This window comes from Macaca mulatta, chromosome 9, assembly GCF_049350105.2.
Source record: "Macaca mulatta isolate MMU2019108-1 chromosome 9, T2T-MMU8v2.0, whole genome shotgun sequence".
Taxonomy (NCBI): Eukaryota; Metazoa; Chordata; class Mammalia; order Primates; family Cercopithecidae; genus Macaca; species Macaca mulatta.
The window spans coordinates 109,658,325-109,685,847 of record NC_133414.1 but is presented as its reverse complement, the minus strand read 5'-3'; the positions used below and the strand labels follow the sequence as shown (position 1 = coordinate 109,685,847).

Below are 27,523 nucleotides of genomic sequence, written 5' to 3'. Positions count from 1 at the left end.
GCCAACCAGATCGCGACGCTTCCTTGGCCCCGCCCCTAACCTGCCCTGTTTACTTGGCTACGAATAGGCGCGGCCCCTCGCGCGCGAACAGTAGCCAATCAGAACCTGCTCCTACGCAATCGCTGCCTCCACATTTTTCTCCCCGTCACCTTCTGTGAAGACTGCGCATGCTCCAGGACCCAACCTTGGGTCAGACACTTCCTCTGCCCCTACTATCCCAGCGCCGCGCTTAGCTTCCAATTGGCTTACTGGATTTGGGCGCTTTCAAAACAGCAACCTTCCTGTCAGTCACTCATTGAGTGTCTACTCTGAACCGGTTGTGAGATTGGAGGAATCTCATCTATGTATCTTCATTCATTCAGTCAGGCACTCATTCATTAATTGAGCACGTACTATATGTTCTAAGTGCTAGGGAGACAGCAGTGAAGCAAAGAAACAAAGCTGCTGCTCTACCTCGATGAAAGGGTTTTTTTAGGGTTTTTTTGTTTGTTTATTTGTTTCCTGGGTTTTGTTTTGGGTTTTTTTTTTTGGTTTTTTTTTTTTTTGAGACAGAGTGATCTGTCTCCAGAAAAAAAAAGACAGGGATCAGGTGATCTGCCCACTTCGACCTCCCAAAGTGCTGGGATTACAGGTGCGAGCCACTGCGCTTGGCCTGCAAGTAGGTTTTTAAAGGAAAAGAGGCAGTTCCTAACTTGTTTACCAAGAATTTACATTAAAATAACAAGTTATAGACTGGCTATACATTGTACTTTGTATCCCAAATTCTTATCTCAGTTGACCTAACATATTTCCAATGTAGATGTAACAGTGCCATGTTACACTTCAAGTTCACAGGAACTTGAAGGTAATGGGTGAAGTATCTAGTCAGGATAAAAATGTCTTAACAATTGCCTCCAGGTTTTCCTAGGAACCTCTGAAGATTTCTTTTTAAATTATTATTATTTTTTTAGAGATAGGTTATCTCTATGTTGCCCAGGCTAGTCTTGAACTCCTGGCCTCAGGTGATCCTCCTGCGTCAGTCTCCCAGAGTGCTGGGGGATTACAGGTGTGAACCACCCACAGTGCGGCCAAAAAATAAAAAATTTTTAAAAGAAAAAACCCCGCCAGCACGGTGGCTCACACCTGTAATCCCAGCACTTTGGGAGGCTGAGGCAGGCGGATCACTTGAGGTCGGCAGTTCAAGACCAACATGGAGAAACCCTGTCTCTACTAAAAATACAAAATTAGCCCAGCATGGTGGCGCATGACTGTAATCTCAGCTACTCGAGAGGCTGAGGCAGGAGAATCACTTGAACCCAGGAGGTGGAGGTTGCAGTGAGAAACTCTGTCAAGAAAGAAAGAGAGAGAGAGAGAGAGAGAGAGAAAGAAAGGGAGAGGGGAAGGGAGAGGGGGAGGAAGAAAGAAAAGAAAGGAAAGAAACCATTGCCCCAGAGTGTGGGTGTGGAAGGCATGACTGAAGTCCCATACTCATATCTCTGAGCCAGTGAACTGTGCATACATCACACAAAGCTCAGACTGCTCTAAGCTATCTTTCCTTCTCAACCTTATAGGAGTTCAAGGTCAGCCTGGGCAACATAGCAAGACTCCATCTATTTTTTAAAAATTAATTTTTTAAGGAGTTCCTAGGAAAACCTGGGGGCAATTGTTAAGACATTTTGTTCCTGACTCACTGCCTCACGCATTATCTTCAAGTTCCTGTGAAGATACAAACTTGTGGTACAAAGAATAATGCATAGCCAATTAATATCTTACACTGTGCCTGGCCCAGCTGCTCAATGCTTATTTGTTAATTGAAGAAAAATATGGTCGGTGAACCTAAGAAGTTCTTACCACGAGGTAAGAGTCCACCACTTTTATTCACACTGTAAAATCTCAGTGTCTAGACACAGTAGGTGCTCAGTACATTACTATTCGTGAGAAAGGGAAGGAAGATAGAGTCCCTGCCCTCAGGCTGAAGGCATGTGACTTTCTGAGACAGTAGGAGAAAAAAAAAAAGCCAACAAAATGAGCTCAAAACTCCGGAACAGTTCACCAATTAACTGAGGCAGGCTGCAGCCTTAACAAAGCCTTTATTTTATTTATTTATTTATTTTTTTTCCAACCAGAATGCTCAAGGATCAAGCAAAGGCTTTAAGTGGGTCATGTGCTATGAGCTGAGTCTTAAAGAAAGAGTAATTAGATTGCTGGAAAAAAAGGAGAGAGGAAACAAATGGTCCACCAAGCAGGAGTCACCTGAGAAAAAGAGGAAAGCTAAGTCAGGTAGGCAACATAGAGCAACCTTCTTGTTTCTAGGGGAAGCAGAGTTAAACTGGGTTACCAAGGGCCTGGAAACTAGAACAGAATGAGACTAGCCTGGGCAACATGGTGAAACCCTGTCTCCACTAAAAATACAAAAATTACCCAGGCTTGGTGGCTTATGCCTGTAATCCCAGCTACTCGGAAGGCTGAGGCAGGAGAATCTCTTGAACCCGGGAGGCAGAGGTTGCAGTGAGCAGAGATTGTGCCATTGCACTCCAGCCTGGGCAACAAGAGCAAAACTCAGTCTCAAATAATAATAATAATAAATCCATGGAATACTGTTTCAGTTAAAATTTATACAAACAAGCCAGGCGCGGTGGCTCATGCCTGTAATCCTAGCACTCTGGGAGGCTGAGGCGGGTGGATCACCTGAGGTCAGTAGTTCAAGACCAGCCTGGGCAACATGGCGAAACCCTGTCTCTACTAAAAATACAATAATAATAATAATAATAATAATAATAATTAGCTGGGCATGGTGGCACACACCTAGGATCCCAGCTACTCGGGAGGCTGAGACAGGAGAATCGCTTGAACCCGGGAGGCGGAGGTTGTAGTGAGCTGAGATCGCAGTCCTGCACTCCAGCCTGGGCGACAGAACAAGAATCCGTCTCAAAAAAAAAAAAGGGTATACAAACACTACCTTCAAAAGTGTAGAATGTACGGCCAGGCATGGTGGCTCATGCCTGTAATCCTAGGGGAGACCAAGGCAGGTGGATCACAAGGTCAGGAGTTCGAAACCAGCCTGGCTAACATGGTGAAACCCCATCTCTACTACAAAAAATTAGCCGGGCATGGGGGCAGGCGTCTGTAATCCCAGCTACTCGGGAGGCTGGGGCAAAAGAATCGCTTGAACCTGGAAGGTAGAGGTTGCAGTGAGCCAAGATCATGCCATTGCACTCCAGCCTAGGCAACAGGGCCAGACTCCATCTCAAAGAAAAAAAAAAAAGTGTAAAATGTAATGGTTGGAAGCATGGGCTTGGAAATCAGAGACATTTGAGTTTGAATTCAGTCTCCACGGTGAGCAGTTGTTTCAGACAAGTTACATAACCTCTCTAAGCCTCAGTTCCTTAACCTATAAAATGGAAATAATCATCCCATGAGACCAGCCTGGCCAACATGGTGAAACTCCGTCTCTTAAAAATACAAAAATTAGCCAGCTGTATCGCCCAGGCTGGAGTGCAGTGGCACAATCTCTGCTCACCGCAACCTCTGCCTCCCAGGTTCAAGTGATTCTCCTGCCTCAGCCTCCTGAGTAGCTAGGACTACAGGCAAGGGCCACCACGTCCGGCTAATCCCCTAGGATTACAGGATGGTCTCGATCTGTTGACCTCATGATCCACCCACCTCGGCCTCCTAAAGTGCTGGGATTATAGGCATGAGCCACCGCGCCCAGCCTAGACATTGTTTTAAATGCATTGCATGGATTAACTCATGGAACCAGCTTTACAATATCCTGTGATTTGGAAACTGAGACCCAGGGAGGTAAAGGTAATATGCCCATTGTCATTCAGCTGGTAAATGGCAGAGCTGGGTCCAAACCCAGGCAGACTGTTTCCATGCTGTTTACACTATGTTGATTCTTATTAAATATCCCTATGAAATATGTCTCATATTCATCCCCTTTCTTTCATCTCCACTGATGCCACATGAAACTTTCAGGATGTGTTAGTTGCATTATTACGATAACTTCTGAGTTTGTTACTTTGCTTCTAATCTCTCACTGGTCATCTCTGAGTGTCACTGCCAGACTAATTTTCATAAAATACTGCTTGTAGTATGTCATTCCCCTGGCCCAGAAACTACATTTTATTTATTTATTTATTTATTTACTTATTTATTTATGTTTTGAGACAGGGTCTCTGTATTAACCAGGCTCAAGCAATTATCTTGCCTTAACCTCCCGAGTGCTGGGACCACAGACACTTGTCACCACACTCAACTAATTATAAATGCCATAAGAGTAGCAATCATGAGGCCGGGCGCGGTGGCTCAAGCCTGTAATCCCAGCACTTTGGGAGGCCGAGACGGGCGGATCACGAGGTCGAGAGATCGAGACCATCCTGGCTAACACGGTGAAACCCCGTCTCTACTAAAAAATACAAAAAACTAGCCGGGCGTGGTGGCGGGCGCTTGTAGTCCCAGCTACTGGGGAGGCTGAGGCAGGAGAATGGCGTGAACCCGGGAGGCGGAGCTTGCAGTGAGCTGAGATCCGGCCACTGCACTCCAGCCTGGGCGACAGAGCGAGACTCCGTCTCAAAAAAAAAAAAAAAAAAAAAAAAAGAGTAGCAATCATGGCTTTTCAAGCCTGACAGAACCTAGCATCATGCTGTACTCACATTGTTTAAGAAATAAACATATGGAGCCGGGCACGGTGGCTCAAGCCTGTAATCCCAGCACTTTGGGAGGCTGAGACGGGCGGATCACAAGGTCAGGAGAACGAGACCATCCTGGCTAACACGGTGAAACCCCGTCTCTACTAAAAAATACAAAAAACTAGCCGGGCGAGGTGGCGGGCGCCTGTGGTCCCAGCTACTCCGGAGGCTGAGGCAGGAGAATGGCGTAAACCTGGGAGGCGGAGCTTGCAGTGAGCTGAGATCCGGCCACTGCACTCCAGCCTGGGCGACAGAGCCAGACTCAGTCTCAAAAAAAAAAAAAAGAAATAAACATATGGATACACGGATTGATGTGCATGGTATTTAGGAAGATTTGCTCCAGTCTTGGCACTATATTTTATTTATTTATCTAGTGAACCAGAAATAAAATTCTAAGCCCCCCAACCAAATGAATGGGCTCCTCTTCTGGGCCAAGGGCATTCCTAAATTAACCTGAAAAACTAGTTGAGGCCATGATGAGAAGTGGGAGTCAGACATGCCTCATTATATTCTCCTCCTTTTGGAATTCAGGACCAGCATTTAACACTAAAGCAGATAGCCGGGCGCGGTGGCACACGCCTGTAATCCCAGCACTTTGGGAGGCCGAGGCAAGTGGATCACCTGAGGTCGGGAGTTCAAGACCTGGCTGACCAACATGGAGAAACCTGGTTTCTACTAAAAATACAAAATTAGCCAGAGCGGTGGCACATGCCTGTAATCCCAGCTACCTGGGAGGCTGAGGCAGGAGAATCGCTTGAACCTGGGAGGCGGAGGTTGAGGTGAGCCAAGATCGTGCCATTGCACTCCAGCCTAGGCAAAAAGAGCAAAACTCTGTCTCAAAAAAAAAACAAAAAACAAAAAACATTAAAGCAGAGAACTTAAGGTTGACACAGCAGACTCTTTGTAGCAATGATACCAGCATTGACAGACAGCAGACCCCATCTGTCATGATAGCAGGCAAAGGTGTCTTTTGTGGTAAAAATCTACATTCTGTAGAAAATCCCCTTCCCTTTCCAGGTCTTTTTCCTGATCCAGGAGAGAACTAACTAAGAGTCTGATACCTTTTTAAATCTGATAAGAAACACTGGCCAGGCATGGTGGCTCACGCCTGTAATCCCAGCACTTTGGGGGGCAGAGATGGGAGGATCGCTTGAGCCCAGGAGTTCAATACCAGCCTGGGCAACATGAGGAAACACCATCTCTACAAAATATACAAAAATAAGCCAGGCATAGTGGAATGAACCAGTAGTCTCAGCTACTTAGGAGGTTGAGGTGGGAGGATCACTTGAGCCTGGGAGGTCAAGACTGCAGTAAGCCATGATCCAGCTACTGCACTCCCGACTGGGTGACAGAGGGAGACCCTGCCTCAAAACGAAACAAAAAGCAAAGAAACATTTACAATCTATGCTCTCTGGAGCCTGCTACCTGTAGCCTTCTCTGCATAATAAAAACCTTGATTTCCACAATTCTGTGTGTGTGTGTGTGTGTGTGTGTGCCTATCTTAGCAACAATTCCTTAACTTAACCCAGACATTCCCTTCTACGGGTTCCAGGTCTTTAAACTCTTTCAACCAATTGTCAATCAGGACATCTTTGAATCAACTTACATGCTGGAACCTGCCACCCCCACCTCCTTTCGGGACCAAGCCAATGTACATTTGACATGTATTGATTGATGTCTTATGTCTCCCTAAAATGTATAAAACCAAGCGGTGGCCCAACTATTTTGGACACACATTCTTAGGACCTTCTAAGGCTGTATCACGGTCATGTCCTTAACATTGGCAAAATAAACTTCTTTTTTTTTTTTTTGAGACAGAGTCTTGCTCTGTCGCCCAGGCTGGGGTGCAGTGGCTGGATCTCAGCTCACTGCAAGCTCCGCCTCCCGGGTTTAGACCATTCTCCTGCCTCAGCCTCCCGAGTAGCTGGGACTACAGGCGCCCGCCACCTCGCCCGGCTAGTTTTTTGTATTTTTTAGTAGAGACGGGGTTTCACCGTGTTAGCCAGGATGGTCTCGATCTCCTGACCTCGTGATCCGCCCGTCTCGGCCTCCCAAAGTGCTGGGATTACAGGCTTGAGCCACCGCGCCCGGCCGGCAAAATAAACTTCTAAATTGAAACCTGTCTCAGATACTTTTTGGTTTGCAGTTTGTTTATTTGTTTGTTTATTTATTTGAGACAGGGTCTTGCTAGGTCGCCCAGGCTTGGGTACAGTGGCAGAATCATGGCTTACTGTGGCCTCAACCTCCTGGGCTCAACGGATCCTCCCACCTCAGCCTCCTGAGTAGCTGGGACTACAGGCACACACCACCAGGCTGGGTAATTTTTTTTTTTTTTTCCTATAGATACGGAGTCTTCCTGCATTGCCCAGGCTGATCTAGAACTCCTGGGCTCAAGCGATCCTCCTCTGCCTCGGGTTCCCAAAGTGTTGGGATTACAGATGTGAGCCACTGCGCCTGGCCAGGTACTATATTTTAAACAAAAAGAATCTAGGTAATGACAAGGACAGCACAAATTCCTATAACGAATGCAAAAGTGTCTTGATATCACAATGTCTAGCACAGAGTTATTGGAGGCTGTCCTGCCCAGCGCGTTACAATTTACAAAGCTCCTTCTCTGAAGCTAGATTTAGGATCTGTCTTAAACTCAGCAGTGGGGACTGGAGCAAGATCACAGCCGCTCGCGTTGATGGTCACTGTTGCTTCCGGCGCAGGTTTGGTTTTCTTTGGGGTTGCCATTTCAACTAGACGGCCTCGGGGTAGGCCAGATTTGGATCCTCTGTCTCATCTGCGTTGCAGAGGTGGGACCACCCCTCTTTCACATAGCTCCGGTTCGCAAACACTCCGCCCCGCACAAAGATGGCGCGGAGGCGGGCTGGGCCAATGCGGAGTGGCGTTGCTCCCGGTTGCCTAGGTAACAGCCAATGGGCAGCGGGAATTGTGCCCAGTGCGGTCGCCCGGGATGGCGGCGTCAAGTGGGGCAAGCGCTGGTGGAGGTGGCGGAGAGCAAGGTGGCAGCCGGGAGCCCATCAGAGGAAAAGTCCGAGGAGCTGGAGCCCTGCGTCCAGGCGTGACGGTCATCCCGAAAGGCTAGTCCCAGGTTGGCTGGAGGCGCAGGAGGGAGGGGGCTGGGAAAGAGGATGATCGGCCAGGTGGGCACTGAGGAACCCAGCACGAGATGACCGGGCTGGGGGATGCGGCTCCACCTCGGATACGCTGACCCGAGGTCGGCTGCCTGTGGGGGACCCAAACCTGAACCCTTTAGTCTCCACCGCGGGGGTCGAGGCCCAGGAGAGCCGACTGGACTGGGGTTAGCGGGCAGGGGGTGGAGGGTTGCATCAGGGGAATTGGCAGACCCGTGGGAGCGTTAGACCCTGCCGGGCGGGAGAGCGGACCAGGATAGCAGGAAGCAACCGGGCGGGAACGTGAAAATGGGGTGCGAGAAGGTGTTACCTTGTTGTGGTCTAGGGCTTTGTTTTCCCTGGACCCGCCTTTATCTCGCTGGCGGAGAGAACTCCCACATATGGAAGCCTGGGGAATGGGATGCTTCAATTCGTTGATGGGGGGTATCCCTGCAGTCTAGCATCTCTGAACTGCTTAGGTACCAGCAGGAATAACTGCTATATCGGAGTCCAGCCCAGGCATTCCCTTTCCCGTGAAATGGGATCGTATTTGGCAGAATTACTCCCTAGTCCCAATCACCCCCAGGTCAGGTCATCATCGCGTTTTTGTTGTTGTTGTTGTTGTTGCTGTTGTTGTTTTTTTAATATTCTTTTTGGCGCCAATTTTCTTCCCACTTTCTTCATTCTAACCATCCCACAGTCTTCCTAAACGAACCCTTCATATAGCAACGATACATTTCTTTACTTTTCACATGAGGAAAGAGGAGGTTAGACTTAACAATGAAAAACAGTTATTTCGATCTCCTTTTAAAACACCTAAAAAAGAATATTTAGGCCGGGCGTGGTGGCCCACGCCTGTAATCCCAACGCTTTGGTAGGCCGAGGCGGGTGGATCACGAGGGCAGGATTTCAAGACTAGCTTGGCCAAGATGGTGAAACCCCGTCTCTACTAAAAATACAAAAATTAGCCGAGCGTGGTGGCGGGCGCCTGTAATCCCAGCTATCCAGGAGGCTGAGGCAGGAGAATTGCTTGAACCTGGGAGGCGGCGGTTGCAGTGAGCCGAGATCCTGCCCCAGCACTCCAGCATGGGGAACAGAGCAAAACTCCGTCTCATTAAAAAAAAAAAAAAAAAAAAAAAAAAAGAGTATTTGACTTTTTGTTCTAGGTTCTTAACAAGGTTAATCTTTGTTCATCAAAGCCTTCATTTTCTTCTCTTTAGGATTCTAAAAGCCTATGAACTGCTTTATTACTGAAATAATTTGACAAGACTGTTGTACCCTGGGAAGGGGGTTTTGGGGAGACATGTGGGTAGTTAGGGTGGCTGCCTCCAACCAGTATTCTCTAACTGGATGTCTCCCACCGCCCCATCCTTTTTGTTTGTTTGTTTGTTTGTTTGTTTTTCTTTTCTTTTCTTTTTCTTGAGATAAGGTCTGGCTCTGTTACCCAGGCTGGAGTGCAGGTGTGGTGCAGTCACTGCTCACCCTGGCAGCCTCAAATTCTGGGCTCAAGCAATCCTCCTGCCTCAGCCTCCTGAGTAGCTGGGACTACAGGCATGCACCACCACATCCAGCTAATTTTTGAATTGTTTTGTAGAGATGAGGTCTCACTATGTTTCCCAGCTTGGTATTGAACTCCTAGGCTCAAGTGATCCTCTTGCCTCAGCCTCCCAACGTGCTAGGATTACAGGACTGAGCCATCATGCCTGGCCCTTTTCTTCTTTGTGTCAGTTGTTTTTTTTTTTTTTTTTAATCCTCTTAAATTGGACACAGGTTACTGTGAATACAAAAATGTTCTTTAATAAGTTGATTTCTTAAAATTAGAAAAAGATAAATAGAACGGAAACAAAAATTCTCATTACTGTCTCAGAGTTCTGTTTGGAAATAAGAAAATAATAATAAAGAAATGTCTGGGGCAAAAGAAAATGAAGATAGCAGGAATGTAGTCTATAGTGCAGACTAATAGTGTATTGGTTTACAGGGACAGAATAGTAATTTTCTTTTATGTAAATGTTTGGACTGATCCTTTGCAACCAATCTATCAGGAGTGCAGAAAGGGTGAGTATCTGTTTAGAAGTGTGAATCATCTTGGCTTGTGACTGGATTCCATGGGTATATTTGTAGCCTAAACCCCTAAGCCATATATTCTTTTTAAAAAGATGATTTGGATAACTGATACAAATACTGATTTGCATCTCTTATTAAAGTATTGGGCCGGACACGGTGGCTCACACCTGTAATCCTAGCACTTTGGAAGGCTGAGGCAGGCATATCATTTGAGCCCAGGGGTTCAAGACCAGCCTGGGCAACATGGTGAAACCCTGTCTCTACCAAAAAATGCAAAACTTAGCTGGGTGTGGTGGCATGTTCCTGTAATCCCAGCTACTCAGGAGGCTAAGGTGGGAGGGTGGCTTGAGTCCAAGAGGCAGAGGTTGCAGCGGCTGAGATGACGCCACTGCACTCCAACTTGGATGACAGAGCCAGACTCTGCCACAAAAAAAAAAAAAAGAAGAAGTATTGGGCTTTCAGTCTTCATCAGCACTGGCTGTATTTTGTTAAACTAGATTTGTCTCAATGACCATGGTTACTGGTGAAATTCCTTTTTAGGTCAGTAGCTGTGGTTAGTTATATTATATATTATATATATATTATTATATATATTATATATATAGTAGTATATATATATAGTAGCTGTGGTTAGTTATATATTATATATTAGCATGGTTAGTTATAAAAGTCATAAAATCCAGACAATGTCCCAAATAGTGACAATATCAACTATTTGGGCACATATGACAGTTTCTAGCCAAACGTATTCAACCATGGCCTGAGATCCATGGATTCTACGCATGTTCCCTTTCAGTAGCGCTTCTGATTGTGGTCTTGGCAATGGACATCATTTTGGCAAGCATCTGCTCAAGGGAATTTGCTACATGTCCCTAAATCAAAATGGAATGGAAGTTTGTAGTATGTACTGTTGGAAACCAATGGGACAGGATGGTGGCAGGGTTAGGTTGAAACATGGTATTCCAGTTATTATTGCCGTATAACAAATTACCCCAGAATTTAGCAGCTTAAAACACCCATATGGTGGCCGGACACGGTGACTCACATCTATAATCCCAGCACTTTGGGAGGCCGAGGCGGGTGGATCATAAGGTCAGGATATCGAGACCATCCTGGCTAATACAGTGAAACCCTGTCTCTACTAAAAATACAAAAAATTAGTCAGGCGTGATGGCGAGCACCTGTAGTCCCAGCTAATTGGGAGGCTGAGGCAGGAGAATTGCTTAAACCCAGGAGGTGGAGCTTGCAGTGAGCAGAGATTGCGCCTCTGTACTCCAGCCTGGGCGACAGAGCAAGACTCCATCTCAAATAAATAAATAAATAAATAATACCCATATGATGCTCATGGATTCTGTGGGTAAGGGAATTTGGTGGCACCATGAGGAGGCCTCTTTCTGCTCCCTGATATGGGACGGAATGCAGGCTCAGTGACTGAGGGCTGGAATCTTCTGAAGGCTGCTTCACTGATGCCTGGTACCTGAGATAGGATGATTCAAAGGTAAGGACAGCCAACTGGAGCACCAATATATGACTTTGCTGTGTGGCTTGGCTTTCAGTGTTAGCCTCTGGGTAGTCAGGCTTTTTATGTGGTGGCTCACATCTCCAAGTGTGAGTGTATCAGTGACAAGATGGAAGTTGCGTCACCCTTTATGATCTAACCTCAGAACACACCACCATTTTCTTTCGAGACAGAGTTTCGCTCTTGTTGCCCAGGCTGGAGTGCAATGGCACGATCTTGGCTCACCGCAACCTCTGCCTCCTGGGTTAAGCAGTTCTCCTGCCTCAGCCTCTCAAGTAGCTGGGATTACAGGCATGCGCCACCACACCCAGCTTATTTTGTATTTTTAGTAGAGATGGGGTTTCTCCATGTTGGTCAGGCTAGTCTTGAACTCCCGACCTCAGGTGATCCGCTCGCCTCGGCCTCCCGAAATGCTAGGATTATAGGAGTGAGCCACCATGCCCGGCCCACACCATCATTTTCATTGTGTTCTATTGGTCCAAGCAGTCACGAGCCTACTCAGATTCAAGGAAGGGGAGGTAGATTTCACTTTTTTTTTGAGACGGAGTCTTGCTCTGTTACCCAGGCTGGAGTGCAGTGGCGCAATCTCGGCTCACTGCAACCTCCACCTCCTGGGTTCACTCCATTCTCCTGCCTCAGCCTCCTGAGTAGCTGGGACTATAGGCGCTCACCACTATGCCCAGCTAATTTTTTGTATTCTTTAGTACAGACGGGGTGTCACTGTGTTAGCCAGGATGGTCTCGATCTCCTGACCTCGTAATCCGCCCGCCTCGGCCTCCTAAAGTGCTGGGATTACAAGCGTGAGCCACCACGCCCGGCCAGATTTCACTTTGTGATGGGTCAGCAGCCAGGTCAAATTGTAGACAAACATGTAAGACAGAAGATACTATTGCAAACATCTTGGAAATACAGTCTGCCACATTTGGTAATAACAAGGTAACCTTTTTGGTTTCATTGGCTTCCTTAAAATATTTAGGGTATAATCCCCAAGAGCTAACAGCATACTGAAGAAGTGGTTAGGGGCTGGGCGTGGTGGCTCATGCCTATAATCCCAGCACTTTGGGAGGCCAAGACAGGCAGATCACATGAGGTCAGAAGTTTGAGATCAGCCTGGCCAACATAGTGAAACCCCATCTCTACTAAAAATATGAAAATTAGCTGGGCATGCTGGCACACCTGTAATCCCAGCTACTCAGGAGGCTGAGGCACGAGAATCTCTTGAGCCTGGGAGGCAGAGGTTGCAGTGAGCCAAGATCACAACATTACACTCCAGCCTGGGTGACACTGTGAGACTCTGTCTCAAAAAAAAAAAAACATGGTTAGCTGTACAACTTGAGAACTAGTACTTTGTCCATAAATAACCCTCAAAGTGGAGAAACGTTCCCTTCTTTCATCAATCTTCTACTGGTCCTCCCGGAACAAGGTAGAATGCCACTCTTTGGAAGCTTCACGTAGCCTTGAGAAAAAGTAAATAAATACAAGGCAGTACTTTCCCTGAGTCCGTGTGTAGTCAATATGACTCCTCAAATCCCACTGCAATAACTCTTTCCAAATTTTGAGTGAAAACAAGTTGGTTAACTGCTGCCAGACATCTAAAGGAAATACTTATAATCTTTTTATATAAATAGTGATTTTGTGTTTACGTTTTGGAATGGTTGTTTAATTATAAGATATAGTGGAAGATACAGTCCTTCAGATTCTAACTGACGTGCTTTGAAGGAATGAAACTTCAACCATAAGCTGACTTTTAGTGCTGTGACTTAGTTCTGGGAAGAGCTGAAGATTGCCTGATCAAAATGCCTGTCTGTACTGGAGTTTTCTTCTGCTGTTCTGATGGAAAACTGCTTCTCATGCTCTCATTAATGTTATATTTTCAATGGAGTCATGTTGGCCTCTACCCCAGCACACTCTGATGCTGGGCTGGTGATAAGAGACTTGTGAGCCTGAAATTGGATGCTGACCTTGTGGGACATTGATAGGACAGAGATGACATGACAAGTACCAGCATCCCCTCTCAGAAAATAGCTCCCACAGGTTTGGAGGTAGTTGACTACAAGAAAATAATGGTCCTTGCCTCGGATATCTTCTGTGTGAGAGATACTGGAAATGGAATGTTTGACTGATAACTGAAGAAGGGAGAAAGTTCTATGGGAGTGGCCCCCAAACATCTCAAGAAGAGTCTCCACAAGGTTGCCCTTCATTTAGGCGAGAAATGAATCTTTTCTCTTATTTGGGTGAGAGCACAGGGATTCTTAGAACTCATCTGTCCTCATGGCTGGGACAGAGCCAGGGTGTAGAAGATGTCGTTGAGCCCTGCTGTGGTCAGGCCTAGCTGTTTTCACATCAGACCATGTCTGGGTTTTTGGTGTCTGTATCAAAAATCATTATGTTCTGGCTAGGCATGGTAGCTCACGCCTGTAATCCAGCACTTTGGGAGGCCAAGGCAGGCAGATCACATGAGGCCAGGAGTTCGAGACCAGCCTGGCCAAAATGGTGAAACCCTGTCCTACTAAAAATACAAAAAGTAGCCAGGTGTGGTGGTGGGCACCTATAATCCCAGCTACTCAGGAGGCTGAAGCAAGAGAATTGCTTAAACCCAGGAGACGAAGGTTGCAGTGAGCTGAGATAGAGCCACTGCACTTCAACGTGGGTGACAGAGTGAGAGTATCTCAAAAAAAAAAAAAAAAAAAAAAAAAGGTTATCAGGTCCCTCTGCTGAAGCTACTCAGCAGTCACCAGCACCAGTCTCCATTAAACAAACAAACAAACAAAAATAAGGCCGGGTACGGTGGCTCACGCCTGTAATCCTAGCACTTTGGGAGGCCAAGGCAGGAGGATCACCTGAGGTCAGGAGTTCAAGACCAACCTGGCCAACATGGTGAAACCCTGTCTCTACTGAAAATACAAAAATTAGCTGGGTGTGGTGGCAGGGGCCTGTAATCCCAGCTACTTGGGAGGCGCTGGGGCAAGAGAATTGTTTGAACCCAGGAGGCAGAGGTTACAGTGAGCTGAGACCACACCATTGCACTCCAGCCTGGGCAACAGGAGCGAAATTCTGTCTTAAAAAAAAAAAAAAAAAGCCAGGCACAGTGGCCCACACCTGTAACCACAGCACTTTGGAAGGCTGAGATGGGTGGGTCACCTGAGGTCAGGAGTTCAAGACCAGCCTGGCCAACATGGTGAAGCCCTGTCTCTACTAAAAATACAAAAATTAGCCAGCCATGGTGATGGTCCCCTGTAATCCCAGCTATTCGAGAGACTGAGGCAGGAGAATCACTTGAACTCGGGAGATGGAGGTTGCAGTGAGCCGAGATTACGCCATTGCACTCCAGCCTGGGTCACAGAGCAAGACTCCGTTTCCAAAAAAAAAAAAAAAAGAGAACAAACATCAGAACATATTATTATTATTATTATTATTATTATTATTGAGTCAGAGTCTTGCTCTGTCATCCAGGTTGGAAACCAGTGGCATGATCCTGGCTTACTGCAAACTCTGCCTCCCAGGTTCAAGTGATTCTCCTGTCTCAGCCTCTCAAGTAGCTGGGATTACAGGCGACCATCACCACACTTGGCTAATTTTTGTGTTTTTAGTAGAGACAGGGCTTCACCACGTTGGCCAGGCTGGTCTTGAACTCCCGACCTCAGGTGATCCACCCATCTTAGCCTCCCAAAGTGCTGGGATTACAGGCGTGAGCCACTGTGCCCGTCTGCTTGTTCTCATAAAAAAAACCAAAAAGTCATGAGGCTGGGTGTGGTGGCTCATGCTTATAGTCCTAGCACTTTGGGAGGCCAAGGCCAGAGATTGCTTGAGACTAGGAGTATGAGATTAGCCTGGGCAACATAGTGGGACACCGTCTCTACAAAGAAGTTAATTAGTCAGGCATGGTGGTGTGTGCCTATAGTCCTAGCTACTACGGAGGCTGGGGCAGGAGGGTTGTTTGAGCCCACAAGTTCGGGGTCGCAGTGAGTTATGATCATGCCATTGCACACCAGCATGGGCAACAGAGCGACACACTGTCTCCTTAAAAACAAAAAATCGGGCCGGGTATGGTGGCTTACACCTGTAATCCCAGCACTTTGGGAGGCTGAGGCGGGCGGATCACGAGGTCAGGAGATTGAGACCATCCTGGCTAACATAGTGAAACCCTGTCTCTATTAAAAATACAAAAAATTAGCCTGGCGTGGTGGCAGGCACCTGTAGTCCCAGCTGCTCGGGAGGCTGAGGCAGGATAATGGTGTGAACCCGGGAGGCAGAGCTTGCAGTGAGCCGAGATGGTGCCACTGCACTCCAGCCTGGGTGACAGAGTGAGACTCCGTCTCAAAAAAAAAAAAAAAAACTTTATGACAGAAGGCCAAAATGCAAATATCCTGTAGGATGTTGACAAAGAGCGGATGGTAGCAATTATAGTTTGTTTTTCCTCTACTTAGTATTCAGCTCTTTAGTCAAAATTGCTGAGATTTTCTTTTTCAGAGTGTTGTTTGAATTACATTGGTAGCAATTTTTACTGAGGAAAGACCTAGAGAAGTTTTCATTACAGTAAGTATATGTGTGAGTTTAAGTGTAAAACTTTGAAAGAGGAAAAGAAACTAACATTTAGTGGACGGACCCTGGCAGTGTTCTAGGTACTTAGTGTGTGTCATTTTCTTTCTTTTATTTTTCTTTCCTGTCACTCACTGACTCTCAGATATTTAACTGAGTCCACCTGCCAGCTCTGTGAAATACATATATTATCTCCACTTTACAGATGAGGAGACTGAGATTTAGAGATGCTTAAATACCTTGCCCATAATTATACAGTGAACTCAGATTTGAACTCAAGTCCTTCTGTGCTCAGAGTCTACAACACCACCGGATTATCCTGGGAGGCCAGATAGGATAGGATGGTATGAGTTAGCAAGTTAGTGCAAGGCCAGCTGTCAGAGCTCTGATTCTAACTTTCACGTGTTAGTTTCCACATGTTAAAGTATGACCTTAGTTAATTTACTTATCCTCTCTGCACCTTAGTTTCCTCATCCCTAAAGTGGAACTAATAATAATACCCACCCCAAAAAGTTGTTGTGAGATGAAATTAGATAACATTTTAAAAACACTGATGCTCATGCTGGGCGCGGTGGCTCACGCCTGTAATCTCAGCACTTTGGGAGGCCGAGGCGTGTGGATTACCTGAGGTCAGGAGTTTGAGACCAGCCTGACCAACATGGTGAAACCCCATCTCTACTAAAAACACAAAATTAGCCAGGCGTGGTGGCGCATGCCTATAATCCCAGCTACTTGGGAGGCTGAGGTGGAGGTTGCAGTGAGCCGAGATTGTGCCATTGCACTCCAGCCTGGGAAATAAGAGTGAAACTCCGTCTCAAAAACAAAACAAAACAAAAAACACTGATGCTCACACCAGTGGAAGCTGATGAGGAAGAATCACTTGAGGCCAGGAGTTCAGGACCAGTCTAGGCACCATAGCAATATCCATCTCAACAAAAAATTTGAAAAGTAGCTGGGTGTGTTGGCACACACCTCTAGTCCCAGCTACTGGAGAGGATGAGGTGGGAGGCTCACTTGAGCCCAGAAGTTTGAGACTGCAGTGAGCTATAATCATACCACTGCATTCCAGGCTGGGTAACAGTGAGACCCCATCTCTTAAAACAAACAGCACTGATGGAACACAATAAGAGGTCAGTAAATGTTAGCTTCTGTTATAAAGGTATTTCAGACAGTTTCTCTGGGGTTAGTGCAATTGATTATTAGAGAGGGTTGTGCCACCTGAATTGGAATATAAATAATCTAGCACTGTCCACCATGACAATGTGGAGAAAGTAAATTTAACATATGTGTTGTTTTAGTTGAATATTTAAAGCATCACTTTTGTATAAAATATACCAGACCCCTTTTGCGCTATGAAACTATGGAACCCATTCTTTGGAACTCCATCTTGACTGGATGAGGTTTTGGCTTCCCTGGGTCTTGAAGAAAAAGGAAGCTAGCTGTTGGCACCAGGCCCCCAAGATTTAAGAATCTTGTGGCCAGGAGTGGTGGCTCATGCCTGTAATCTTAGCACTTTAGGAGGCCAAGGCGGGCGGATCATGAGGTCAGGAGATCGAGACTATCCTGGCTAATGTGGTGAAACCCCGTCTTTACTAAAAAATACAAAAAGTTAGTGGGGTGTGGTGGCAGGAGACTGTAGTCCCAGCTACTGGGGAGGCTGAGGCAGGAGAATGGCGTGAACCCAGGAGGCAGAGTTTGCAGTGAGCCGAGATCGCGCCACTGCACTCCTGCCTGGGCGACAGAGCAAGACTCAGTCTCAAAAACAAACAAACAAACAAACAAAAAACCCATCTTATTTTGAGCTGGGAGCAGTGGCAGGCACCTGTAGTTCCAGCTACTCAGAAGGCTAAGAGGGGATTGGAGGATCTCTTGAACCTAGGAGTTCAAGTCCCGTCTGGGTAACATAATGAGACCCTGTCTCTAAAAGAAAAAAGAATTCTTTCCTGTTTGTCTGCCAAGTCTGGCCCCAGTACTCTGAGGAAAATGTGTCCTTGTCCTATTGGAACTTAGTCAGATGCCTCAGGGTCAGACTCTAGGTTACTTACTAATCAGAGAGGACTTTTTTTCCCCTTTCTTTCCTTTTTCTGAGACAGGGTCTCATTCTGTCACCCAGGCTGCAGTGGCACTATCATGACTTACTGCAGCCTCAGACTCCTGGGCTCAAGCAATTGTCCCTGCTCAGCCTCCCAAAGTGCTGGAATTACAGGCATGAGACACCATGCTTGGTTGATAGAGGAATTTTCAATAGTGATTTATAGTTCAGAGAACTTTTCACACACAGTATTTCCGTTTATTGTAGTCGTAGGCCCCAAGCTTTGAAGTAAGGATCTAATGATGTGCTTATTAAAACTGCAGGTTCCCGGGCTCTAACTATACAGAATCTGATTCAGTAAGTCTGAGTTTGGGCCTAGGAATCTGCATCGTCAAAATCACTGGAGAAAACATTGTATTGCTTAGATCTGGAAAAGATGAGGAGGTAGCTGTGTGTGCCTGTAGTCCCAGCTACTCTGGAGACTGAGGTGACGGGATCCCTTGAATCCAGGAGTCTGAGGTTACAGTGAGCTACGATTTTGCCACTGCACTCTAGCCTGGGTGACAGAGCAAGACCCTGTCTCTAAAAAATAAATAGATAAGTAAATGAAAGATGAAGGGATGAATGAAAAGACCTAGGGAATTAAAAAAGAAATAGGGCCTGTATTTTTTAGTATATCAAATGACATGCTATTTGCCTCTGTTTATATTTAATGATTTTGGGGTTATCTTAATTCCCTTCTTCTTCTTCGTTTTTTTTTTTTTTTTTTTTGAGACAGGGTCTCCCTCTGTCACCCAGGCTGGAGTGTAGTGGCGTGATCTTGGCTCACTGCACCTCTGCCTCCTGGGTTCAAGCGATCCTTCCACCTCAGCCTCCCAAGTAGCTGGGACTACAGGAACGCGCCACCACACCCGGCTAATTTTTAAAATTTTTTGTAATTTTGGTAGAGATGGGGTTTCACCATGTTGCCCAGGCTGGTCTCAAACTCCTGAGCTCAAGTGGTCTGCCAGCCTTAGTCTCCCAAAGTGCTGGGATTATAAGCTTGAGCTACTGTGCAGTTCCCTTCTTATAGGATATCCTTCAATACATCTTTTCACCACTAGTGTGAAGCCATATCTAGCCAGTCCCCAAATATTACTGATGGTTTTCCTATGATGTATCCATCCTAGTTGTTCCTTCTGCTCCCATTATACGGTGATCTCCCAGACTCATGCCTGAATGTATCAGTAATATACATTTTTTTTTTCTGGGTAATAACACACCACCAGAAAACACAGTGGCTTGAAACAATAACCATTTGTTTATCCTGTGAGTCTGTGGTCGCTAGTTTGGGGCTGGGCTCAGAAGGGCAGTTCTTCTGGTCTTGCCTGAGCTATTTGTTCATCTGTGGCCAGCTGGGATAGGGTCTTACCATCCAGTAGACTAGATTGGGCTTATTTACACGGGGGCAGAACAGGTCCAAGTATAGCAAGAGGGCAAGCCTAGTGCACAGGTGCTTTGCAGACCTCTGCTAGATCACCTTTGCGAACATTCCATCATCCAGAGCAAGTCACATAGCCAACCCAGATCCAGAGGGTGGAGGAATAAATAAACTCTGCCTCTCTTTTTTTTCAGACAGAGTCTCACTGCGTCGCCCAGACTGGAATGCAGTGGTGCGATCTCGGCTCACTGCAACCTCTGATACCCGAGTTCAAGCAATTCTTCTGTATCAGCCTCCCGAGTAGCTGGGATTACAGGCACCCACCACCACGCCCTGCTAATCTTTTGTATCTTTAGTAGATATAGGGTTTCACCATGCTGGCCAGTCTGGTTCAGGTGATCCACCCGCCTTGGCCTCCTAGAGTGCTGGGATTACAGGCATGAGCCAACCGCACCTGGCCAACTCTGTCTCTTAATGGGAGGATCTACCTTGTCACATTGTAGGGTCATGAACGGAGGGAGAATAACTCTGCCCATTTTTACAATCTGCTGCATTATCATATTTCCCTTCCTTGCAAGCTTTTCTGACTATGGACTTGCTGCTTCAATTCATCCCACTTCACGCTACCACATTCATTTTCCTTACACACTGCCTTCATCATATTACATCCTGGTTCACAAACCTGCAGAGGCCGCCTCTTTTCCTCCCTCATGTGCTGTAAACTCTTACGCCCAGCTTTCAAAGGTCTCTTTAAGTTAGCCTGAGCTAAAAGCAGAGGCTATGCTGTACAGGGAAAAAGGACTAGCATAGTCAGGGGAGGCTGCCAACAAACTTGATTACCTCTCTGGGCTTCTATTTCTCCTATAAAATGAAAGGTTGGACTAAATCCTTGAGGTTCTTTTCAGATTTATTTATTTATTTATTTATTTATTTATTTATTTATTTTGAGACAGAGTCTTGCTTTGTCACCCAGGCTAGAGTGCAGTGGTGTGATCTCAGCTCACTGCAACCTCTGCCTCCCGGGTTCAAGCAATTCTCCTGCCTCAGCCTCCTGAGTAGCTGGGATTACAGGCGCCTGCCACCATACCTGGCTAATTTTTTTTTTTTTTTTTTTTTTTTTTGAGACGGAGTCTCACTGTGTCTCCCAGGCTGGAGTGCAGTGGCGTGATCTCGGCTCACTGCAAGCTCCGCCTCCCGGGTTCACGCCATTCTCCCGCCTCAGCCTCCCAAGTAGCTGGGACTACAGGCGCCCGCCACCACGCCCGGCTAGTTTTTTGTATTTTTAGTAGAGACGGGGTTTCACCATGTTAGCCAGGATAGTCTCGATCTCCTGACCTCGTGATCCACCCGCCTCGGCCTCCCAAAGTGCTGGGATTACAGGCTTGAGCCACCGCGCCCGGCCAATTTTTGTATTTTTAGTAGAGATGAGGTTTTACCATGTTAGCCAGGCTGGTCTCGAACTCCTGACCTCGTGATCTGCCCACCTCAGCCTCCCAAAGTACTGGGATTACAGGTGTGAGCTACCATGCATGCCCAGTCTATTTTTTATTTTTTAATTTTTTTTATTTTTTATTTTTTTATTTTTCTGAGACAGAGTCTCACTCTGTCACCCAGGCTGGAGTGCAGTGGCCGGATCTCAGCTCACTGCAAGCTCCGCCTTTTGGGTTCACGCCATTCTCCTGCCTCAGCCTCCCGAGTAGCTGGGACTACAGGCGCCCGCCACCTCGCCCGGCTAGTTTTTTTTTTTGCATTTTTTAGTAGAGACGGGTTTCACCGTGTTAGCCAGGATGGTCTCGATCTCCTGACCTTGTGATCCGCCCGTCTTGGCCTCCCAAAGTGCTGGGATTACAGGCTTGAGCCACCGCGCCCGGCTTATTTTTTATTTTTTAATTTTACTTTTTTTTTTTTTTTTTTTTTGAGACAAAGTCTGGATCTGTCGCCCAGGCTGGAGTGCAGTGGCGCGATCTCGGCTCACTACAACCTCTGCCTCCCGGGTTCACACCATTCTCCTGCCTCAGCCTCCCGAGTAACTGGAACTACAGGCGCCCGCCACCATGCCTGGCTAATTTTTTGTATTTTTAGTAGAAACAGGGTTTCACAGTGTTCGCCAGGATGGTCTCGATCTCCTGACCTTGTGATCCTCCCGCCTCGGCCTCTCAAAGTGCTGGGATTACAGTAATTTTACATTTTTGACATGAGGTCTTGCTATGTTGCCCAGGCTGATCTTGAAATCCTGGGCTCAAGTGATCCTCCCACCTCAGCCTCCCAAAGTGCTGGGATTACAGGTGTGAGTCACTACACCAGGCCTGTCTTCAACTTTAAGATTGTGGCTACATGTACCTACGCAGGCTTATTTCCTATTACTCCCCAAATAAACCCTCAACTGTAATGAGACCAGGCTTCTTATTTTGCAATGGAACATCTCGTGTTCACATTGCCCTTAGAGTGTTCCTTGCCCATTGAGTGTTGGTTCCCCATGTTTTCCTTTTTTTTTTTTTTTTTGAGACAGAGTCTTGCTCCATCACCCAGGTTGGAGTAACAGTGGTGTGATCTTGGTTCACTGCAACCTCCGCCTCTCAGGTTTAAGTGATTCTCCTGCCTCAACCTTCTGAGTAGCTAGGATTACAGGCTCCCGCCACCATGCCCAGCTAATTTTTGCATTTTTAGTAGAGACGGGATCTCACCACATTGGCCAGGCTGGTCTCAAACTACTGACCTCAGGTGATCCCGCCCACCTCGGCCTCCCAAAGTGTTGGGATTATAGGCGTGAGCCACTGCCCCTGGCCTGTTCCCTGTGTTTTCTGATTCTGGAATTGTTCTTTGCCTTCTCTACTGCTTGTCTGCTTGTTTTAAATTCTGGCCATCTCATGTCTTTGTTAATCTCTGCCATCCAAGTTGGCACTTAATCACATTATCTCTGGCATAAATCAGTGTTTCAATTGTTAGTCTTATTAACTAGATTATAAACTCGTCAAGGGAAGATACTCTATTTTATACATCAACTGAGCACGTAGTAGGTATCAAGTAAATATTTGTAGATTAATCCTCCATTTCCATCCCAGGTCATAGAAAATAGGAACTGGCTGAAAACTTTTAAGATAAGCAGGAGGATGAGAGCACCTGGGCAGAGGTGGAGTTGATGGTGCTGGTGGTTGTTGGAGACATGGGTATTTTGGTTAAATGCACCTAAGGCAGCGTACACTTACCAGGCTGGTGGCCTTTAGAATGTATCTACAAAATTGCTTTGCAGTCCTTTCCTCCTGCCATTCCATGACACTGGTTCTCCTCTGCTTATTTCCTACAGTTTTCGTCCTTTTATCCTGTAATCTGTCACCATGACCCTGACAAAAGGTTCCTTCACCTACTCCAGTGGGGAGGAATATCGTGGCGAATGGAAGGAGGGTGAGAAGGACCCCTGGGGAGTGTCCAATGATGAACACTTCATTTGCTGGAGGACAAATACATCAGCAAATGTAGCCAGCTTTATGGGTTTTCATTTTCAACTCCAGGATTTAATTCCACATAGTGCCTGCCTTTCCTTTATTCCATTTTAGGATTAAATAAAGGAATTCGAAAATGCTATTTTTAATTCAACCTCCAGGAATGAGTTATATCTTTCTGGTTTTTTGTTTGTTTGTTTGTTTGTTTTGAGATGAGGTCTTGCTCACTGTGTTGCCCAGACTGGAGTGCAATGGTGCGATCTCGGCTCACTGCAACCTCTGCCTCCCGGGTTCAAGCGATTCTCGTGCCTCAGCCTCCCGAGTAGCTGGGATTACAGGCACCTGCCACCATATCCGGCTAATTTTTGTATTTTTAGTAAAGATGGGTTTCACCATGTTGGCCAGGCTGGTCTCCAACTCCTGACCTCAGGTGATCTGCCCACCTTGGCCTCCCTAAGTGCTGGGATTACAGGCATCAGCCACCATACCCTCTCTTTTAAGCGTTTTGTATTTATCATCTTATTTAATCCTCATGACAACCTTATCAGGTAGGCACATACTATTATTATTCCCATTTAACAGATGGGGAAATTGAGGCAAGGAGAAGCTAAGTAACTTACTCAAGATCACAGAACTCTAAGTGGTAGAACAAGAAGGCAAACACAGCAGGCAGCCTGACTCAGTGTCCTCAACATCTAACTACACTGCCTCTCTGAGGAAAAAAAAACCAGTACCCCATTAGCACCTTAAAGCTGCTGGGCAAATCTAACAGCCTGATTGGCAGCACTGGTTTGAGCTTCGTTACGTCAGTGGGGCTGTGCTTACTCTCTGAACTGACCAGAAAACAGAGCAAGATGTTGCAGGAGTAATCATGCCTTTCAAACAGAATTCAGGGAAGTTCTTGTGGTGGATACAGCCCACCCAGTAGAGCCTCAGAAAGTCTCTCCTCTAACAGGCCACATTAGAGGGGACACCAGGTATTTGAAAACCAGGAAGAAAGGCGTGGGATTGAAGGAGGCAAGGTCACATCACACCTGTACAATTTCTCAAGACTCAGTAATTTAGGGCAGGCACAGTGGCTCACACCTGTAATCCCAACACTTTGTAATCCCAGCTACTGGGGAGGCTGAGGCAGGAGAAACACTTAAACCCAGGAGGCGGAGGTTGCAGTGAGCCAAAATCGCACCACTGCACTCCAGCCTGGGTGACAGAGCGAGACTCTGTCTCAAAAAAAAAAAAAAAAAAAGAGAGGCTGGCACATAGTAAAGGCACTATAAATATAGATGTTAGCTATTGTTATTTACTTATTTATTTTTTTGAGACGTGTTGCCCAAGCTGGAGTTCAATGGCATGATCTCGGCCCACTGTAACCTCCGCCTCCTGTGTTCAAGGGATTCTCCTGCCTCAGCCTCCTGAGTAGCTGGGTTACAGGAGCACAACACCACCACCATGCCCAGCTAATTTTTTGTTGTTTTAATAGAAACAGGGTTTCACCATGTTAGCCAGGCTGGTCTTGAACTCCTGACCACAGGTGATCCACCTGCCTCCTCGGCCTCCCAAAGTGCTAGAATTACAGGCGTGAGCCACTGCACCCAGCCAGCTATTGTTTGTTTTTTTGAGACAGAGTCTCGCTCTTGTTGCCCAGGCTGGAGTGCGGTAGCCCGATCTCGACTCACTGCAACCTCCGCCTCCCGGGTTCAAGTGATTCTCCTGCCTCAGCCTGCCGACTAGCTGGGACTACAGGCACGCGCCACTGCACCCAGCTAATTTTTATATTTTTAGTAGAGACGAGGTTTCACCATGGTGGCCAGACTGTCTTGATCTCTTGACCTCATGATCCACCCACCTTGGCCTCCCAAAATGCTGGCACTACAGGCATGAGCTACTGCGCCTGGCCAGCTGTTGTTATTTTTAAGTGCTCTCTTATTCATACTTGGGTAGACCTGCTGTAATCTGTAGTGATAAGATGGGAAGGCCCCAGGAGCCAGGTTTTCCCAGTGCCTGACTCTGGCTAATAATCCTCTGCCCTGCTAATGTCACTGCTTCTCTTGTTTTCTTTGTGGGTAGGGTGATGGCAGGTAAGGGATGCTAGAAGAGTAAGAAGGGACCCTGAAACTGCCTCCTTCCAACCTGACACCTGTCCTTCTCTTTGTTCAGGCCGCAGGCATGGTTTTGGTCAACTGATGTTTGCAGATGGTGGCACCTACCTGGGTCATTTTGAGAATGGGCTCTTTAATGGCTTTGGGGTATTGACCTTCTCAGATGGTTCAAGGTGGGTATGAGGTCATTCCTTTCTTAGCCTTAAATAAGGGAGGGTCTGACATAAAAATGGGACACTGGTAAATATCTGGTCAATCCTGAGCTTGTCTCACTCCCTGCAGAACACAGATGAGGACTAAGTAGTCCTTTTTATTGGTTATTTTTTAAGTGGACCTAAAATTTGAAATGTCAACCAAGTGAGTGACTTTCCACCCCACTCCCATTCCCGTCCTATCTTCTTTCGTTGAGATCAGGGCTTCATGGCATATATACTCTGATCCTTCTCTGCTGGCTGGGACTAGATGGGGTAGATGGAGCTATGTGACAGGTGGAATCGGCTTGCTCCTTGGCATTATTAAATAACAGAGATCCGCAGCTGCTCAACTCCATTAATCTGGACAGCGAACTTCCCACTGAAGGCTAACTTCTGGTGTTTCTGCAGGTATGAGGGGGAGTTTGCCCAGGGCAAGTTTAATGGCGTCGGAGTCTTCATTCGATACGACAACATGACGTTTGAGGGGGAATTTAAAAACGGCAGAGTAGATGGTTTTGGTAAGTTGCAGCCCAGCAGGGTGGGTGACTTAGGTGGGCATAATATGGGTGGAAATATACCTGTTTCGTTTTAATCCTGCGGGGGTCCAGCAATCCATAGCGGCCATCCCTGACGCCTATCCATTGAACTCACCAATAGAGTGCTCCTGAGTAGAGCTGCGAGTTTTTCTCTTCTTCAGCCTCAACATATCGAGCTCACCTTTGAGACATTAACGCCATTGTTACTCCCATGTTTTCTCTGCCCTCCTCAAAGGCCTGCTGACTTTCCCCGATGGTTCTCATGGAATCCCCCGCAATGAAGGTCTCTTTGAGAACAACAAGCTGCTGCGGCGTGAGAAGTGTTCTGCCGTCGTTCAGCGGGCCCAGAGCGCCTCCAAGTCAGCCAGAAATCTCACTGCCTGACAGCGCGGTGGGCACCAGCTGACAAGTATTGGGTAAAGCCAGTGCGCCCCTTGTTGACTCGAGGTGAACAAATGAACCAGAGCTGAGATGAGTTGACAATGACAGTGGAGCAGAGGTCTTGTATGTGCCCTGTCACCTGCCATTCCAGAACTGGACCGCAGAAAAGTGCTGAGGATGCTGGCCAGCGGACGCTGCTCAGTCATTGGTGGTTCTGTCTTTCCCTGACCCTTGTGTGCTGGAGGACGGAGGAACCGCCTCTTCTCACTGTTGATACTCTGTTCCTAAGACCTCGGGTTACCCAGTGCAGCCTGCTGTGACCCTTCTGCTTCATTTTCTGCCAAGTGATACAGAACCTTCATTCTGCTGCTTTTGGGGCAGGTGATTCTACCCCACCTTAGGGCCAGTGCTCTGTGCCACCCTGGAGAAACAGGAAAAAGATAGGGGTGGCTCAGTGGAGCAGCCCTGTGAAAGTCAAGGCCAGAGCTTTTCTTTTTTAATTTTATTATTATTATTATTATTATTATTATTATTATTTTGAGATGGAGTCTCACTCTGTCGTCCAGGCTAGAGTGCAGTGGCGCAATCTCGTCTCACTGCAACCTCCACCTCCCAGGTTCAAGCGATTCCCCTGCCTCAGCCTCCTGAGTAGCTGGGACTACAGGAGTGCGCTACCACACCCGGCTAATTTTTGTATTTTCTTAAGTAGAGATGGGGTTTCACCATGTTGGCCAGGCTGGTCTCAAACTCCTGACCTTGTGATCCACCCACCTCGGTCTCCCAAAGTGCTGGGATTACAGGCGTGAGCCACCACGCCCAGCCTTTTATTTTATTATTATAAAAAAATGAGCCAGGTCTTGCTATGTTGCTCAGGCTTGTCTCAAACTCCTGGGCTCAAGCGATGCTCCTGCCTGGGCCTGCCAGAGTGCTAGGATTGCAGGTGTGAGCCACTGTGCCTGGCTGGCAGAGCTTTTCCGTATGTTACTCCTCATGCTAGTTAGAATCATAGCTCCAGGCTTTCACTTGGTCTGATCAGACTGGTATTCATTCCTGCCTATGCCCTTGAGAAGGATTCGGTAAGAGTGCTATTTCCTCCTCCCTTTAGAAGACAGACTGTCTTCCTTCACCAAGTTACAGCAGATAATCCCCATGTGTGTGCCTCTCTCCTTCCTTAGATGGGGAACAGGATCCCTTTTTGGGGCAGTCAAGAAAAAAACTCACATAAACAGTAATCTTATTAATTGTATATGTGACTAACTCCAGGGAAAAGGGTAGAATATTTAGGCCAGTTCAGGCCCTACCATGGAGTGAACTGAATTCATAGGGATGGCTTGGGCTGACACAGTTTCTTCCCAGTGGACCGATAAATCAGACTCACCCAAACCCCTGGGGTTTTGGTAGAACTGGACCTACTCTAGGACTGTAGGGAACTAAAGGAGCATTTGGCTCTCTGTAGCTCTTCTATCATGAGCCTTGACCGTCAGGCCGCAGTCAGACCTTACTGATGGGA

At 46.8% G+C, this 27,523-nt stretch overlaps 1 protein-coding gene and 1 long non-coding RNA gene across 3 annotated transcripts; both read left to right on the top strand.

Annotated features, from left to right (window-relative positions):
• Window positions 1-7,524: 7,524 nt before the first annotated feature.
• MORN4 (MORN repeat containing 4) lies at window positions 7,525-26,505 on the top strand. Of its 2 annotated transcripts, NM_001257802.1 has the most exon segments (5): window positions 7,637-7,767; window positions 22,668-22,765; window positions 24,961-25,075; window positions 25,505-25,614; window positions 25,868-26,505. In NM_001257802.1, coding segments are annotated over 4 exon segments (441 nt in total). In that variant the 5' UTR covers window positions 7,637-7,767; window positions 22,668-22,698; the 3' UTR covers window positions 26,017-26,505.
• LOC144331240 (uncharacterized) lies at window positions 17,618-19,623 on the top strand. Its single transcript, XR_013398227.1, has 2 exons — window positions 17,618-17,722; window positions 18,827-19,623. It is a non-coding gene; the product is annotated as an uncharacterized LOC144331240 (long non-coding RNA).
• Window positions 26,506-27,523: the final 1,018 nt, after the last annotated feature.